This window comes from Bombus fervidus, chromosome 2 (assembly GCF_041682495.2).
Source record: "Bombus fervidus isolate BK054 chromosome 2, iyBomFerv1, whole genome shotgun sequence".
Taxonomy (NCBI): Eukaryota; Metazoa; Arthropoda; class Insecta; order Hymenoptera; family Apidae; genus Bombus; species Bombus fervidus.
The window spans coordinates 11,752,944-11,773,266 of record NC_091518.1 but is presented as its reverse complement, the minus strand read 5'-3'; the positions used below and the strand labels follow the sequence as shown (position 1 = coordinate 11,773,266).

Here is a 20,323-nt window from a genome sequence, read left to right as displayed (position 1 = left end):
AGAAAGCTCGTTAAACATTCAGGTTGATCTACTTTTCACCGTAGCTTCACCCCCATTCCATTTCAGGGACTGCAATTACCCGTTCTTTGAACGTATTAATTACCAACGCGTATCTCTAGCCAGAAGAGAGAGGGAGAGAGAGAGAGAGAGAGAGAGAGAGAGACCGTAATCTGGAAAGGAATCATAAATTTAACGAAAGATCCTCTCTCGACGAGAGTTAAATATTAACTGGAAGTCTGGAATTCGAGCAAACTTGGAATCATTTTACCTCGGCCAAACTCTGTTTTCCATATTTCCCCCGTTATTTCCTCTTTTCCGGCTCGCTTGCCTGCCACTTTCGCCGTTTCCCGTAAAAGCTGCGACCGCTTAAGGTTCGAAAAGCGTCCAGGAAACTATCGGCTTTCGTACTATAAAGTATTATGCAAAAAACGACGCGACTCCGGAGAGGAGTTGCGCACGTATGTGCAAAGGCGTTCTCTTCTGGAGTCGGGAGAGTAGAGAAAAGGGCTGGCTCGGCTTGGAAGAGCCGTCCAAGGAGAAATAGAAGCATATAGGGACAGAGGGAAATAGAAAAAGAAAGAGAGAGAGATGGAGAGAAAGGGAAACGATGGACTTTTCGCGGTGAGTGGTCCTTAAAAAGAGGCACGAGACTAGTGCGGTGCGCGATGGCCACTTGCCGCGGATGAAACGTCAGAAGCCGAAACTACACAGAAAACTGGGGTGAACCGGTGTTGGTAAAGCGGACTCGCGCACGCGTGCGCGAGCGCACGATGCACTCGTAACCACAGCGACGATAATGCCACTCCGCGAATGCATCCAAAGGGAACTGACGAAGCGTCAGAATTTCAAAAGCCGTTTCTGGACTGCAAATGCATTGCGGGAAGCCGTGTTCCCATTTCTTTATCCCCTTTTTTTTCTCCCTTTCTATCTCTTTTTCTCCCTCGCAACATTCCTAAACTGCGAGTCTTCCTTCTTCTGTTTCTCCCATTCTCGTTCTCTTTTTTCCCTTTTCTCTTTCTCTTTCTGTCTTCCTTTGCCTTTTTATTTTGTTCGTACTCATCAAAGCTGGAAACACACGAGTGCATATTGTTTGATGTTCGCGGACGCACGGAAAAAGTGAAACAGAATGGTTTCTCGTTAATGGACGGAATTGGGTAGTTTCTATCTTTTGTTCGTATCGGAATATCACGGCAAGCGTGTCAGGGATTTGAGGATTTGACGAGGGAACGATCGTCAAGGCGGTGAACCGTGGTGTTGTTCTTGAAAAAACGGTTTCTTTGCTCAACGCTGCACCGTGTTTATTCCCCTTTGATACGAGCGCACTTCAAACTTCCCTTAGGGTCTGATACCTCGTACCCTTTCAGCGCTTTCCTTCCTCTTGTTCGAAAGAGAGAAGAACGACGGCTCGTAAACGTTTTAAGATCTCGACTTGACGTTTCACGAGGGTGTAGAGCTTATGTTGGAGCGTATGTAAAACTGTTTGAAAGTATATCGAATCCTTGAGACCTCAACAATTAAAAGAGCAATAAAGTTACACACGAAGCTTATAAGATTGAAAAGCGCGAAAAACGAATATTTATGATTTAATTGCCACGGAAATTTGTAAATCTTTTTCTTCTTTCATCCTTTAAGAATTAATACGTTAAACGAACGAACTAGCACATAAAACTGTTCGATCAAAGCGTATAAGGAACGAATATTAACCCTCTAGTTACTACGCATATCTATAAATCGACTGCTTCGAACTTAAACAATTAATACTTCGAACAGTTCAAATTATAATACACTCAAAACTTAGCGTTCGGATGAACGTCACGATCCAGTAATATCTCCGTTTATACCCGAAATGCAGATGTTATCGCGACAATACCGTTTCTCCGTTTCGAAGCGTCGCTTATGGTAGCATGCCAGTGACACGATAAAATTAATTCCCGCCCACAAATCGGCGCGTATCCTACGGCAACCGCAGAAACTAGGGGCTTCTCGAGGACATACGTTTCTACGAATGTTACGCGCACACGTGTCTACCGCAAGAAGAAGATCCATTTTCTCCCCTCTAACCGACCTTCGAATCGAATTCCTCGGGGTTGATCCGCATTTACATATGTAGCTGTTATCTATCTGTGTGTCTGTGAATATATATGTGTATGTGACGTAGTCTGAAAATTAGTAACATCGAGCGTCATCAGCCACGGAAGGTTGGAAGGTGATGGTACACGCTTCATCTGCAGGAGAGAGCTCGGCTATCAACTGTTTCGCTTAAGCAACCCGCCATCCACCTAACCCGCCATGCTTCAATTAATATCGACCCACCCCCAAAAGCACCTCCGTAGCCACCTTAACGGTAATCTTCTTCCTTCTACGCCCGTGTCTAGGTCCTGTATCCAATCAGCGGCCGCGCTCGCAATCTTATCGTGATGCAGCGTCTAGTTTGCCAACCATAACATAACCGTTAAACGAGCTGACGACAGTCGAATTAAGAGAGTGGATCGCGAACCGTATTAAATAAAATTAAGACTCTCACTAGCTATCTCCCTTCTCCCAATGAGAAACTCCCGACTCCGATATTGCGATATTGCGGGGATTTTATGGAACTTCCAGAGCCGCTTTACGACACCGCGGGGGATGCTTAGAGGGGAGTTTCTAGCTGCCGCGTGTCACACCAAAGATTCGGAGCGTGTGGGGTGAAAATGAAATCATTGAAATAGATTCTGAGTTTCTCGTGCAATAATTTGTCAATGTCTATCGAATATTAGCGAATTGACGAGTTGGTAGATTGAGATTATGGATCTTTGTAATTTTGTAATACTATAAGATTAAGAATAGGACAGTCGGATTATTTGCGGTTCGTAGAATTTATTTCTGGAAAGTTCTATTTGTTTTACCAAGAAATTTGATCAAGCTTAAGGATAGTAGAAAAATAAATATGCATGAAAAGAAATTAATTGTTATATTTTGGGAAAATGTTTGGTAATTTTGGCAATTTTATATTTTATATTTATATACTTTATCGATCGTATACGGGAGAATATTTACTAATCTGTGAGTAATAACAATTTGTAATTTGCAACTTGGACAATTTCATTGATAATATTAATTCAATTTCAAATACAAGAGAATCCTGGTTTTAGAGAATTTCATTGCAAAGATTTCCACTAGCAAATAAGGGATTGATTATTCAGAATTAATAGAAGATCTCGCGTAGATATTTTTGGAAAATAAACATAATATATTTCTATAATTTTTAATATTTATTTTAGTTTATTGAGTAAAGAGATTTGGTAATTCTAACTGTTGACTATTTCGACAACCAGTTTGATTGCAGCTTTACTTACGCTTCGTCACGTATCGGGGTAGAGCGTTTGTTTGGTTTCGCACAGGCGTGTTTCGAGTAATCGAGCGTTCTGTTTAATGGTATTCGGATATTGGATTCCTCCAACCATAGCCGAACCCTACCCGGAACTTGTTGCACTCAGCGCTACTCAAAATTACCTACTCTTCTCTATCTTTCTGGAAGTATCGTTCGAAAATTCTCCGAGCCACCAGTTCCGTACGGAGATCCGTAAAGTATGTTACGTTCTACGGCTAATCTTCCTCTCCATTGCCGATTGAGTAGAATGTCCCTTATTCTTTCCAACGACATGTTATCACCGAATGATTCGAACAAGAAGGTTCCAGGAAACCGTACCGTTTCGTTTTATCTCGTCGTGCGTAGTCGCAAATTCCTGAGAATCGAGAGCCGGAGAACAGTAACTTTTTATGAACAAGAAAAATCTTGAAGCGGGAACTGAGGATACAGAGGATCGAGGAGGATGTAAGAGGAGGATGAGGAACGTTTTGTGCGGTGCATGAGAAGGGATCGTTTAAAGAAGCCCGGCGTATATAGGGAGACGGGTGGTTGGATCGAAACGGGGGGAGGGTGCAACAATGGTGGGAAAATGTGCCGAGCATATTTCTCATATCTTATCGCAATAGCCGCTCCTACCGGGGCAGAATTCTCCCTTTCGAGATGACGCGAACGCGCGTTCCTTGAACTACTTGTCTGAATGGTAACTTATGCATACTACTTCTATCGGCGGAACGATAATGACACAGTGGCTATGTCGATACGGTGGCGTTCCACCGCGCCCCTGAAAAACGTCCCAACTTGGTCGAACAAATTGAATCTCGTTCCCTATTCAACGAACAGTGAACTCGAACGACTCGTGAAGAGAACCGTGTAACGTTCAACTTACCCGAATGTCCTCGGCAACGATGTCGCGTGAGGTTTAGAAAATTGTTTTTAAATATTTGATCGAATGAAGAGAGTACATTCCGTTTGAATATTCACGAACTTGTTTTATTTTGTTAGCTTAAATATCTGTGACATTGATGAAAGTTTTTGCTATTGTTAAGGTTATTGAATGTATGTGAATACAAAGGAACGCGTGGATAAATTGTAAGGTAAAATATATATATATTTCTAATATTAAAGTGTAGGTACAAAGCTTGGAATACAATATGAGCTGGTCCAGATCCGCACGCTAACAGTGTTAGTTATCCTATGACTGAAAAACCCTGAAGCCAACTTTGCATGTGTATCGTTTATGGTTTTCCTTCGACGCAGTTTTTTGTCTATGCGCTGTCGATGGCTTTAGTACTTGAGAAAACTAAAGACCAGATGTAGAGCTTTCTTAGAAGTGGTGAGCACTTCAACAGGTATGAGGTTTTGAATATAGGTAAATGAATTTCCCGAATTGAGAGATATGAAGATAGAAGCAAGGGAAATAACAATTATTTTATTCATATATCTTAATTTCCAAGTTATAACTAGTTTTATGATGCACTGGTATACAGTTGATTATCTGTATAGCAAGCAATTGAAACGATCTTCAGTTTTAACGTTGACTTACAGTCACTATGCTATCTTTCAAAAGTTTCCAATTTATTAACTCCTCAACTCACCGATTATTAGAAAAACGCTTTACGTAGTTAAGAGTCAAACTATCTAGAGAAACCTAATTAAATTATTTAATATGCGTCACCCTTTACATAATTTCCTTTTCTTCATACGTACAATGGGTAAATCTAAAAATATATTTATCTAATCAGTAACATGTGTTCCTTTATTTGTACAATTATTTGCCGTCTTTCAATTTAATTTTTTCCCTATTATTTAAAATTCATCTTAGCATCAAACTAAAGATATGGATTATTCGCTTAACGAATATTTTTCTCTGCATATTTATCACATAATATTAGTAGATTTCATACACAGAGCAAAATGTATCGACCTGAAATATTTGTTCGGGTGCACGCACGAAGCGATTTTCACGACACGCGGCTCTCAGATAGGGAAATAATGAATCGACGATAAAAATATTCATCGGTCATTACCAGCAACGCGGTATCGGTTCCGTACATCTTGAACGTAGACACGGCATTAATGATTAAATGTAATTCCAGTAAATTACACGTCGCTTCCGGCAACCGGCGTTCTCTAACAGCAGGGCGACACGAAACGTAGATGCACGAAGCGCGAGCTCACAAACCTAGTGGCAAGAACAAAAAAAAATTGGCAGAACAAGAACACGATCGGTGAATTTTCGTTCGTCCTCCATGAAATCATATCTGCGTGTGACTATTGAGCCTGTCAAAATTGTTACAAAGAAGGGAGAAGGGATGGCTTTGACCGCTAATTACCGATAATTACCCGCCACGATGCGCTCTGATTAAACCGTGCGTCAGTGAATGAATGGAGATGTGTTCCGCTTCATATTATCATTATTTTCAACGAGCATTGTGATATGGAAAATTAAAGAGGACTTAAGAGGATTTAGCCCCTGCTGAATGTTACTCGAGTGATCATCAGCTTGCCTACTAAACTACCTGTTATTTTACTACATGTGGTATCGTTTCGAGGGTTTTAAGCGATTGTCGAACGTTTACAATGTATTTGTGCGATCTTTATTTTACTTCGAGAGGATATTTTAACATAAGGCTTCTTTAGCATCTTTACATTATGAAGGAATCTATACTACTTATTCTATTATACTTTATAATATTTTTATATTATTTATAATATTTTAACAAATTCATCTATATTCTCTAATGCAGTAAACGTATCACATTTACCAAGAACAAGCCTCCTTGAAATGTTAATGTACAATCACACACTTCTATCTACACGCTCGAATCGTTCCGGAACGCAAAACAATGTTACGGTGCCAGAGTTCGCAAAGAAAGCAGAGAAAGGAGAAAAGTAGGAGATCGGCAGAGATTTAGAGACGATGTCCATTAACGATCGTGAGCGTGTGTACGCGACGTCGGGGTCAGAGTCGCCGGCACGGCCGGCAACGATAAAACACGCGGTGGACGCCGCGCCAGAGGGAAAGGCGAACAAAACGCTACGGTGAAACATGTTACACGCGTTTCTCACGCGTTATCATAACTTCAGATCTGAGGCTTGGTTCGAAGCGTCGCGTCGCCAGTTTCCTAGCAGCATGGTCGAACGGTAACGTATGTACACTGCTTCCACGATATCGGCCGCGTATACGAACGTATCGGCGCGCCGACGATAAGAGTGGTCGCAGCTCAACGAAAGGTGCGACGAACAACCCGCGACCGGACCGGATTTCTTCGTTGCTGAACTCTCCCCCGCGCCGTCGTGTCATTGAAATGGAAACACCGCGATAAAATCGACGACTTTACGAGTGTACACGTTTCGCTCGTTTACGTTCTACGATGGCTGGGTTCTGTCTCTTCTAGCCGATGGTAGTGCAAGTGAAATCGAGAGCTTCGAAGATGTTGAGAGGGAGAGAGATGTTGCTAATAGATTTCGCTCGAGAAATTTCTTGTATTCGATTTGGAGACAGAGACGGAGACTGTTGGTGAAAGAAAGTTGTGGCAATGAATTCGGGATTTTGCATTCAATTGAATGTTTATTATATTTATATCTGTTTATCTGTTTGTTATATTTATATTTAGTGGTTTATTTCGCAGAAATATTGAAACAATATTTATTGAAGTCAATATCACGCTTATTGGTTAAATACACATGTGCGTAGAAATTTTCAAAACTAATTATCTTCAAAACGAAACCTTACGCTGAAACAGCTTCTTCTCTATAATTCCAACATATTTTTGCCCGCGAAATAAAGAATATTAATATATATATACTAAATTCGCATACATTTATGCTATAAACTCTACTGGATATTCTACAGTGTTAAGATTATTAATTTCTATGAAAAATCGAAATTAGAAATTGAATATCACCAAACATCAGCAAAGTTTTATTTTACGTGCTCCTAATCTCTTCCACGGCACGGCATCCCCTACGCTTTCCGGCTTATTAGCTTAACTCATTGACACGGAAGGCGTGCAAATGACGATTAAAATCCCATAATCCCGAGCAGAAGCTAAGGTCAACAACCCCTGTTATCAATTTACACATGGTAGAAGCTCGATAAGTGCCGAGTGTCGTCGGTTGGTTGGCGTGGACTGAATCCGTCGAATGTTAACTACAGCAATCTAGAATCATTCGACCAACTTACTAAAAAATAATCTTCCTAATCTCCAAAAATCCACGTTCCATCAAATTTCTCCACAACCGTTGACATACGTGGAGATCTCTTTTGTGAAATAAGTAAAAATAATTTGAATCCGTCGAACTACAAGAAATCGGCAAGCTTCGGTCAAAAAAACAATCTTCCTGCAAAATTTATTGACGCGAGCGTCAAATTATAAAAAATCGTTAACGTGCAAAATTTCCTCCAAATTTCGCCAAATATCTCAACAAGCACGGAAATCTCTGCTCCGAAACAAATGGTAATAATCTGAATCCATCGAACGTTAATTACGAACGAAGAAGCGCTCGTGAAAGACAATGTTCCTAATCACCCAGATTTCAACAGATTTCACCAAATTCCCCCGAGTATTCCAAGAACAATAGAAATCTCTTGCCTGAAACATTAAAAAATAATCATGCAGCGGTTTGCATACAACGATTCGTAGTTGTTCTGGCAAATTCTAAAATCCAGGAAAGAAGCTTTCCGCTTCTAACGAGGAACCTCTCGCCTCCAACGGAGATTTATTAGATACCTTCCGGCCGAGAGGATTCGTTGACGGTGGTAACGTTGGCGAGGAAACACGATCCCAACAGCGTGCGAGAAGCGCTCTGGCAAGCTTTGTGGTCCATAAAGAGATCACATATATACACGAGCGAGAAGAACAACGCAGTTTGAGAGACGTGCAGGCTCCGCGTGTTGAATGGAACGCGTTACACGCTCTTATCGCGGTGATATACATGCATACGTTCATCAGTATAGGAGAAGATAGAAAGTGGGCGGATAGGTGATAGAGGCGGAGTAGGAGGAAAATTGTACACGTACACGCAAAACGGCTCCAGGTTAACCGAACAATGTAACGAGTCTCTGTTTCTATTCCCCTGTACGTCCTCCACAATGCCGACAGCGTGAAACGCGCGCCTGCTAGCTGCCAGGGACTTCATTAGCCGCGTTCGCTGCCGCAACGCTGTGTATCGCGTGCCAACCGCGCGTTCATCGCCTAACGAGCATGAACCGATGCATTGTGCGTGAGGAACAAGTTCGATCTTTAATCCGGACGCTCCCGAGAAACCATCGAGGACTTCACGAAATCGTTTCGACTATTCTGTCAGCGAGTATCGAGCGAACGTGCGTTGTTAAAAGCAACCGATTAGAAAAAAAAAACTGGTTCGTTCGTTACCGACGACTCTTTGGATTCTGAAGTTTCTTCAACACACTCGGTATGACATACAAAATAGAAGACGGTCCCTGGTGGCGGAAATTGATTTTTCTACAACATGTATCCATTTATTCAGGCGTCACCCGCAAGAAAATAGAAAATTCCGGCGACGCGTACGTTCACGTTTTCCGAATTGAATGTGTTAATACGATCGGTAATTTTAGTAGCATTCTGCAGCGATGCTTTTCGAAACTAACAGTTGTGTTTCCGAAAAGATCGTAAATATTACACAATAGTCTTTTTCTTGTGTTTCATCCATGAAAAGAAAATTAAATGATGATTTGCAAAGTATGAAGTGAAGTATGAGCACTTATTGTTAATAAGAAACTGCGTATCTTTTTCATCAGAAATGACTTTAACTTTCTGTATATCAAAGTACGTTAGAACGAAAACGTTCGACATAATTTATCGAATCCTATAACTGCGATAACACTTTATCGACATAACGATTGACACACACGAAATTTTCACGCGTGACAGTGAACTTAATATAAATCCCACGCACCCTGCAATTTCACGAACGATAGAACAGAAACGACATGACGCGATCAAACTAATTCGCGACGAGTTTCCAATCACGCTAGAAGAATATTCGAACGATTTCCGCATAAAATCGAAAGATAGGGCCGCATACATGCGTCCGTGACCAGCACATGTTATTGGCTTGAACATCGACATCAAATATTCAGCGACATTTATGAAAGCTGTGAAAATTTCAACGAAACTTAATCGAGCACGCGTAGAGTCGCGTGCGCGTTATTCATGCCTTATGAAAAAGCGGAAAAGTCGCGCGAAGCGTGTTACGACCGATCGATGAGAAACTGTATGAACGCAATTTCCTATCCCACATTAAACGTTTTCACCGTGAAAACAATCGACGAGCGGTTGCATTATTTCACGCGATAAAAAGCGCATGCAACGTAGCTGCGAGTAACGAGTGGGCCGGTTTTTACGACGCTGAACGAAGATAAAAACCATGGAAAACTGCTCGCGAGAAGAGTCCTCGAGATATAACGAGAAACACGAAATCCCACGGCGATTAATTAATTGTGTACGAGACAATGATTCGAGATGGATACGAATTTTTTTTATTGCGGAGACGAATCCACATTCTGCTTCTTTTCCTCTTGTTTCTACTTTCCACCCTCGATTTCTCCTATTCTTCTTCTCCCTTCTTTTCCTTCGTTTCTTTTTCAACCAGCAAGAAAAAGTCGATCGCCCAGATGCACCGCTGGCTCGGATAAAATAATGCGCGCGCTAGCATCGCGCAACGACCGTGGAAGAGATGCAGCCAGGACTTATCGCTTATCGATACATTTTTTTATAAAGTCGTGAACGCAACAGTGTAACAGGAACTAGATATAATACTTAAACATCGGCTATGTAATACTTAAACGATGCCAATTTGAAAAAACGAATGCTCCTCCTCTTCACCTGTTCCCTTCAATGAGACATCGAAGTTCATGTGCGGACCAAAATCATCTCGATGTATAATCAGTACACAAATACGTATACGCCGAACGTATATACCGAAAGTGGAACTTTGTTTGGTAATTTCGCGAAGAATTTGTATTTAAGTGAGAGTTTCTATTGAGAATTGCTCTCGTAGAACCCGGGCTATTATTGCTGTTATATTATCAAGGGTAAACAGCGGTATTCATTTCGCAAACCGTGCCGCTTTCTGATCTCCACGACTCTACTCTGTTTCTATTGCCGGCATGGCACAAACGAATAAACACGGATAAAGGAGAGAAGAAACAAAAGGAAAGGGAAAAATCGCGCGGAAAATGTCGCACGTATCTCTGCTTCGATACGGCTTTGGTCTGTTTCAACCAAATGATGCCGCGATCCATACACAGACGTATACACGGAGCGAACACAAGTAGGCGCACGAATGTCTGCTATCGGAGATATCGTTTAACGATAGCGAAACGATACGATCGTAAATCGATAGAAGACTAGAGAGCATCAAACCTGTGTGACACGAACGAAAAACGTCACGCATACCATGAACGGTATGCAAATTTTCAAAAGCTCGGCCCGAGGAATTACAGAAATGTACCACGCTAACAGATCTGTAACCCACCAGAGAGAGAGAGAGAGAGAGAGAGAGAGAGAGAAAGACAGAGGAAGAGAGAGAGAAAGGTATAGTAAAAAGTGAGCGGTGTGGACGCGTTGATGGGAAAAATGCGACCTGCGAACCCGATGAGATATATGGATAACACAGGAAAGTTAGCCGAGTGACATTGCGCGTTCTATTAATCTCGCCGAACGATACGCGACCGAGGTGCAAAGACCCAGGGTAATTTTTCAGATTACTGCGCTTCGTATGACGAGTTAGCTTTAAAAGTGGTGCAAATAGCGGCTGATTATTATACAGTATTTTACAGGGACCTGGTATTTCTGTTATTGCATGTATTCATTTATACCGCTGTTGAACATTCATTTTTCTGTTATAATAAACCCCAGGTTATCCATATTATAATAATATGTACATATATAGTAATGTATTATTATGAGAGTATAAATAATTAATTCTTTCATTATAAGTTGAATTTAATTGTATATTTAATATATTTGGATAAAATATTTCATTAATTTCGTCACTTTTCGCTATACTGTCGACTGTATTATTCATTTTTGAGTACAAGTATGCATTGAAGTATTCTTATTGTGTCGTTAATGGAAAATTGAAATAGGGACTGTGAAAATTGGATTGATCTCCGGTTACCGATCGGAAATAATCGAAATTATATAAACATTATGTACAAATTATCATGACTTACTATTACAATCTATGATAAGCTATACCATTTCTCACTTCTCTCAATTCTCCTCTAAATTTACGTTTTCATCTATGTATTACAACGAAGCATAACTTATTTTTCATCGCACTCAAGATAATTTAATGCTAAATAATGAAACGCACACAACGATAACAATACTCTAAATCTTAGAACCTTCATCTCGTAATTAATTAATATATATATGATACTACCTATGATGCATCCCTATACTATAATATCTCTAATAAATAACACCATAATATTAAACTACATCCTACATCCTACCACCTACAAATAGAACCTCTAATATATTAGACACGTCACTCTACCCTTCCTACCCGCAACAACCATTTTACACCAATTACCCTCACGTCATCATCCTATCTCTAAATAATTCATGCAACCGTAAAACAGTCAGAATTTCAGGCATGCAGTCAGAAGCATGTAGTCTGTGAAAAATATAGCAACATACGTGGCCAGGGAAAGGGTAAGTGCTAAATAGATTCCACAAACACGTGGTCGTTATCTCGAAACGATAGACTCGAGAAAGCCCCGGGACACTGCGAAAGGAAATTCCACGAAGGGTTCTGGCGGATTCGCGTGAAACGGAAGGGCGAAATTCTCCCGGCACTCTTATGTGTTGCGATAGCTTAAAACCGCAGGGTACGCGATAATAGGCAACGATAGGTCCACCAGGGTGTAGGCGGTGTTCCACAAGCTATTCAGGACGAAAACTCCTTTGGGAGTACGTCTTACACGCGGACAAGCAACCGCGGCACAGCAGGATACACAGATATCCCGCGATTCCGATTTCTCAATTGTCGAGAACAATATTGCCGCCGAGAATGTATTAACCTTTGCCGAGGGTAATTTGCCCGGGGGCTAGTCTTGGAAAGTCTAGAATTTAACTGTTCGCCAGGCAAACTACTTCGGTGGAAGGTAGCGAACGATAAGAGGAATATTTATCGTCACGTGTTCGTAATATTTGTTACAAGTGGGAGATTCTGTGTTTCTTCCAACGGTTATAAAGTAAATTTTATGTCTATTATTTTTTAATATAAGAATTATTTTTGTTAATCGTGACATAGGAATTTATTAAATTGTTTGAATCAAGTGCTATTTAGGTAATCGATCGGTTAATTAATATTTTAGTGCTAAGAAAAAATCTTGAAGTATTTCCAAATATCAAATTTCGTTTTAGTAATAGTTTTCGTAGATTTTTAATCATTGGAACATAATCTATGTAACATATATAATGAACATATAATACGCTGGAAAAATATCGCGAAACATTCACGATCGAACAAATTTTCGAAGCCTACATTCGAAGCATCGTTTTCAATACAAATAATTTACCAAGTAATGCAAACTCCACGGCTGCTTAATTTCCTCCGCATGAGTCCACAACAACAGGGTGCAATGCACTCCGCAGCAACAGAGTAAAAAAGAAGGTCGAGCCACCTACGGTATAATGGAATTGGTTTCCAAAATTACAAAGAGAGATAAAGTTCGAATCAGCAAACGGTGCGTTTTAATTAACCCAATTTCAAAGGGCCGAGAAACGCTGTTGTGTTGTGTTTCAAGTGGCCCTCTCTGACCTGGCCAGTTCGCCGATTTTCATTAACGGGATCTCCGCGTGCGACGAAAATTTCCATGACTGTAAGTACATGTTCGTACGTAACATTCAGACTATAACATTGCAATAGACAAGCGATGATAGTATAAATAGAGCTCTTATAGAAATATATATAATAAGTATTGGCTACAATAAGCACACATTGGCAGACCGTTGTATCTATTATAGCTTTTACGTATTAATTAATTAGATCCGAGTATATTAAATTTAGTATCATTTAGTAGGACTCTCATATTTATAGTCATATTACTAAATTATAGGAAATTTAATGTATCGTTAATTAAATGACAAACAGCGAAAATAATAAAAAAATAAATGAATTTTAGATTTGGTTGTCTGTCATATTATCCAAAATCTTAGATTACCATGTAACTTTCATTCACATCATAATTTCATGCATTCTATTAAAACTCTACATAATTCACTCTTTTTTATTTCCCTATCTGTAAAATCCCCTTAACTTCAAAAAACATTCCTACATTACCTAAGAATAAATCAATAATTCCTTTCCTGACATTTCGTATGCTAACGTATTCTCATATTCGATTTGGTAAAATCTTGCCGCTCGTAAAATCGTCGATGGGGAAACGTTCAATGAGACGTGGTCGTTTTTCGACGATTTTCGAGGGTAAATTTCGAAGGCACGGTTATCTGGCCCGCGATACGAGGTAAGCCTCTGCGCAGGTATCGTCTGGGATCTGTCTTTCGGGATTTCGAGTATTCGACTGACTACAATCCGCAAGTTTCACTGACTCCGGTTTTCGTGGTCCATAAAATCTCGAATGTATTTTGCAACGGCAGCAGAAAGGAATTGACCTCGCACAATCCTCGTCATTACGCTGCAAGTCCTTGGAAACTACTTCCGGATCTCGAAAAATTTCACCGAAACCGTTCTTGTCTTGCCTTTAACGGTGAAACTTCGTCGCGATACGGTGCTCGTTTATGTCTTCTGAGTAACCGTCTTGCCGTTCTTGCAGTCGTTTTTATCTTCAATATTCTTCTCTTATTTTTCTCTCTCGCGAATTGTTGATATAATTGTAGAAAAAATTCTAGGTCGCATAATGACGGAGATAAAAATTAGAGTTCGTACGCAGAAGACTTCTAGGGCGATTAACGCGCGAAACAGAAGCAGAGAAATTAACACGTTAACTGCCACGGTAGTCATCGATGACTCACGATTTACTATATTTTGTAGGATGATTAAAACAAGATAAATTTTGTGGACTGAAAAATTTTCCACAGTGTAACTGATTTATTGACATTATTAGAGAAGAATGTGCGCAAGTACGATATAATATTTTGCAAAAATTTAAAGTTTCCGTATAGTACATTTCAATGTATTGCGACACCCAATGCAAAATATATAAAATTCGCGTAGCAGTTAATGTGCCAAACGATACATTCAAAGTTTAATAGCGATACCGGAGAAATGTCTTGGACGAAGTGAACTGCGTGTACTATGAACTTCGACAATGGATAACGAGCTATTGCAGTCACATCGGACGATCGATACTGCAATGGGCTAGGCTCCTTTAGACACGATCATCGAAATACGAGATGTACATATATCTCGGATATCAAATCCATGAGAACGTAATCGATGAATGTCGAGTGCGGCTAATTGTTTGCACGAAAAAAAAGGACAACGATATACACAAAATTTCCCCCGTTGGAAATATCTACGTTTACAATAATTGCAATTAGCGACTCATTAATGAGGATATTTGACACAGACACACGAATATTACGAGAATGGTACCATTTAATTAATAGATAATCTAATATATCGAGTCTGGTAATAAAAAGTTAATAAAAATCACGATGCGTATCATTCTAGTATGATTGTAAATTGCATCGAACACGGTTATCGACATTTTGAAAATGATGGATTAATTATACTACGTAAAAGCAGTGAACAACAATCTTTTTATAATATAACGTACAGTATAATCCTAATATGACAAAAACAATGTCAAATGCGCAGACATTTGAACTCGTGTAATCACATGTTGGTATCCTTAAATTCATACGGTATATTTATATGTCATATATGAACTCGATTGATTCGATGATCATATCGTTGTGACTATATGACAGTCATAGACGTAGAACGCTGTAGTCGTATGTATGCGGTAGAAAATTGGTCATTAGCAACATCTCGAATATTAAGTAAATAAAAAGAGTAGTAACTCGTTTCTGGAATTTCGAAACAAATATTCCGAGCATACAAACAAACTTCATTTTCTCAAACCTTTGCATGATGTTTGAGAAACTGTAGACAGTTTGGTAGAAATATGATAGAAGTTACCACCAACCTAATTTAAGCACGTCGAGTTTAATGAAGTATCCACGATAAAAATTATATTTATATTGCTGCTATAATGTGAGTAAACATGACGCAAAAGGAAGAAACTCCTGTTACAATATTATTCAACTTGGCAAAAGTAATATTACATATACAATTCCACAATTAGGTCCATAGATACAGCTATACCTAAGAATGTAGATCCTCAGAAGCAATTACAAATGACCTTGGATCCACATAACGGTTAACGAGGTTCCAAGAGTACGGATAGTTTTGGGCAGATATCGGTGGTTCTAGGGTTTCCGAAGGTATTCAGGGTCTCAATGGTTTGCGGTGATCCCGGAGGTTCCAAGAGTTATCGGAATCTAGGTGAGCTATTGATGGTGACCAAGGTTCCTGGAAACATCGATGTTGTCAGAGCATTTTGGCATCTTCAAGGTCTTGAAGGTAGATCTCAACAGTTCCGTAGCCTCACAAATTCCCTAGAATTCGGAACAAATCTTTGGAACTTCGTAGAATCTTTGCCACCTCTGAAATATTTTAGGAACTTTTACATCCCTGATCCTCGGGAACAATTCAAAAGTTCGAAAAGTACAAATTCAGAAAGTTTTTAGAATTATTAGAACCTTTCGTTTCTTAAGAGTCAAATATTTCAGAATCGCCTAGATTCGCAATATATTGAAACGTTCACTTACGTAGAAATGGCCTGAGACGTTCTGGACCTTCTCGGAACCACCGAGATCCTCGATACTCCTGAGGACGCCTGAAACTTCTGAATTCGTAGAATCTTCCGGAATCTCGTGGAAACCCTTCCGAAATCTCGTGGAAACCCTTCCGAAACCCTTGATATCCCCAGAAATTCGTGAAACCAGCGGAACCTTTCGGAACATCCAGACCCTCGAGAATCTTGAGACGAGAGTCGGGGATCTCGTTGATAGGCACTATAGATTAAGGCGATTCTTTTATCAAGTACAACGATATCTCGGTTTAGCTGTACCGTATCTTGAAGGTTTAAGGTTTTACGGTCAGGGTGTTATAGATTTAGAGATACCTTTATGGCGAGTCTTTTGTGTTTTGTGACCTTCTTTATCGGGTCTTATGGAATTTAGGACCTATTTCACTGTAGGATTTTAGTTATAGCATGGTGTATAGATTCTATGAATCGTATAATAATTTTTACTGATACGATATACTTTCCTAAAAGTATGTTCTCTTGACAAACCTTATTTATCGAATTTTTTAAAACTCCAGTCACCGGGGCACACGAATGGCAAAATTTTCAAGAATCAAAATACGCAATACCGCAATACACGTGTTTTACAATTTTTAAATATGAAAATACGTATACGTTAGAATTTTTCGATATAACAGTATGTGCATCTTAAATCCTTCCATAAAATATCATTTTGCACTTTCCGAATCTTTCGTATCGCGTCGCAGTTGCTAGGAATACAGCCAAAATATCACAAGCATTCTGGCACAGGCCGACAGAGACTTCGACGCCTTTCGTCTCAATCAATTACATCTCATGTCGTTAATTACGCTTTGTCTAGTTTCTGGGACCGAATCGGGCAAAATTCCGTTCTTTATTTCGCCGATAGACTAACCAGATGGCACGTCGAATAGTAGTTGCGTGACTGTAAGAGCTGTTTCCGACTGCAGTAAAAATGGAGCAAAGCCAAAGGAATGCCTCCCTTTTTCTCTCGTCTCGTTTCCTCTTACTTAGTCTTTCACACGATCTGGCAGAGGAACGCAAAAGTGCAAGGCTGGGCTAATTGAGCAGGGACTCGATTACGAGTCAGTCTTTCTGTGTTTCTCCAGGCGATACACGTACTACAGGGACTATCAGGACTTCACTGGTTACCTAGTGTCGTGCCAAGCAAAAGGAATACCTGAATCATTCGTGCTTTTATTCGTGAATCGATCACACCCCTATTCTTAGGGTTCCTTATTCTCTATCGATCGATGTTATTACGGAAAAGGTATTGATAAAATTGTACATAAGATTTTAAGTTAATGCTACGCATTTTTATTGTTTAAAATAGATCGTTCTAAGATTTATGATAGAGGGAAAAAATGTTTGCTATTTTTTTAATTATTATTTTATTATTTTTGGAAGCCTTAACATCTGTTAAAAAATGATTGAAAATATAACGAGATACAATTATATCGAATACCAGGAAAAGTATAAAAGCGTTCTAATAGTTGCGGAGGTTCTTCTCTACTTGTATCTGCGCTACGCGTCTGTTCTTTTACTGTACAGTAAGAAAATTGAAAGAAAAGTGTTGGCTTCCCTTTTGATTTTTGTCAATTTAAGTTTCAGTCTGTGACTTAGGACACGATGTCTTGACAATAAGTCGATATAATAGAAGAGAATATCTTATCAACGAGCGAGATACTAAGACATGGGGAATTATATTACAGTAAAACTCGTTTGCAGATAAATAGTTTATTAGAGCTCATTTAATATAATATAAATTAATAATAATATGAATATAATATAAGTAAAGTCAGCCTGGAAGAGTACATCTAATTGAAAACTAATTAAAATTTCGTTCAAATAAATAGGATTCATATATTCATTATAAGCCTTACAAAAGTCAAACTAATCATTCCCATAAAGTATAATGGTTTAGTTTCCGAAGAATTAAACCCTGATTACTTTTGTACGAAAATTGAAAAGATTTCAGAGGAAGTCGATCTATTTGATTTCCCATATAGTTCATATTTATGACGATAGTTGCCAATTTTTGACGGTTTCTACCCTCTGAATGTGTGATCCTGTAAAGATCAATGGTTTTATCGGATCCAAGGACAACGGAGAAACTAAATTGAGAAGGAACGATAACGTTTCGAGAACGCGAACGGATGGCGTGCGTGTCGCGAGGAATAAAAAGGCGAGACGAGATATATCTTGGGAGATTGATGACTGGTACGATCGACGGTGCCTAGATGAATGTTGGTATTTTGTATTGTAATGTATATTGAGCTGCTCGGACTATTTATTTCCGAAAGATCGGGCTACCTTGGTGCTTTGACGACATGATTTATTATAGTTCCGTGAAAGAAGCTCGATTATCGATAGGCCACTCAGAATTTTAGTATCGCGCTACAACTACCTACTTGGTAGTAATTTTAGTACGATTAATGATATTCCATAATACATTGAAGAATATTTTTGCAGAAATTTCTAATCTGTAATATATTATTGCAGGATAAAGATACTTAAAATATTAATAATTTTTAATTCAATCTCTACCTTGCGTTTGTATGGATGATTTGTAATAATTTGACTACGATAGTGTAGTACTTTGCTTATTCGTTTGAAAATATTTAATCTGTTGCAGAACATCGTAGCAAGGCACGGATATTTAAAGAATTATCGACTTATTATTTAATTTCCACCTTAGATTATCGTCCCTGACACACATCCGAAGTTTCGTGTTCTAAAAAAAGGAAAGAAAGCAAGGTAGAGCAAGTAACATTCAGAAACTTAAGAAAGTAGTCAGGAACTTAAGAAAGTAATTTTACCGGGCGGCGCGGCGCTCGAAAGTATATAAACTTGGGAGTAAATTTTTTGTCTCGATGTGTTTTCAGGCGATTGCCACGAGCTTCCATGAAGACACCACACCTCGGCGACCATGAAGACTGATTGCCTGCCAATAATTGCCAAGTTCTGCGCGCTGCTGACGCTGTTCGGGCCCAGCCTCGATGTTCGAGCACTCGATATACGTGAGTAACCAGACACTTGCTCTTTTTTTATCCCATTCGGCCACCTACTTTTATTTCTTTTTTCATTCTTTTTATTTCCCAAATTGTCCCTGGATAAATTGCACTCGAGTGCACTTTGCCGACAATTTAATGCACACTACCATCCGCGATTATTAATTAGATAAATTCCATACGCACACCGGAGAATACTATACCACAGCGATGGTATTCGTCGGTCGTGTTTTATTCAGATTTCAATCATTTCGCTACGCTGTACGTATAGTTGGCAAATTTTAATAGACCATGAATATGAAAGCGACCGTCACATGGATACAAATTTCATTTTAAACGACACGGTTTCTCCTCGCGTTCGCAGTGTCGCGAAATACATTATCTTTGACAATATCTATTAAGTGTCGTGAAATTCGATTCCGGGTTTAATTATTATACCAGATTTGGCTAGCCGCGTCTCGCGCGTTCAACCTCCCGTAGCGGCACTGCATTTCATCAATCGCGGAACGCATGATGAAATTCGTGGCTGATCGACAAACGCCGGTGATCGACCGAAAAATTGTGTACCTTTAGGCGAATTCGTTTTCGTTATACATCTTGCAAACAATTTCATATGGCTTCTTAATGTGTTAATATAGATCGTTCTTTTTTATGTTCACACTTTTCGCAACAGTGTCATGCACTGTCACGCGACTTGGGAGTTATATTACATTTTTCAAATGTTTCGTTCGATTAATACTATATGATTATATTAATCTTCGGATTTTCGATTAAAGTAACAACTATAATGAATTATTATTCTTTGCTTGCTACAAGCAAACAAGATGATTGTAGTAGAGAATTGAGGCATGTCGCTTGTCAATCTCTCATTATAAGTTACTTTATCCAGAATTACATGCGAAAAATAACGCGCGATATTCAGGGCGCCTCATGTTTTTGTCATTGTATTATTCGTACGTTCTTTTATTCATTAAATATTTCATTTATATTACTGATTTATAAAGGCAATTAAATTAATCAGTAAATTTAATCAATATCGCCCAAGTCAAATATCAGAATGCATTTCAAAGATTCATTTTTCTTTCTTCAAATACGCAGAATACCAAA

At 39.2% G+C, this 20,323-nt stretch overlaps 1 protein-coding gene across 2 annotated transcripts in view; it reads left to right on the top strand.

The window, feature by feature from the left end:
- Positions 1-20,323, top strand: part of LOC139991959 (discoidin domain-containing receptor 2) — a 143,991-nt gene that overhangs the window by 44,377 nt on the left and 79,291 nt on the right. For both annotated transcript variants that reach the window (XM_072012386.1, XM_072012377.1), the window contains exon 2: positions 19,091-19,225. In XM_072012386.1, the coding sequence (XP_071868487.1) occupies positions 19,135-19,225 (91 nt within the window). In that variant the 5' untranslated portion in view covers positions 19,091-19,134. The remainder of the gene's footprint in view (positions 1-19,090; positions 19,226-20,323) is intronic.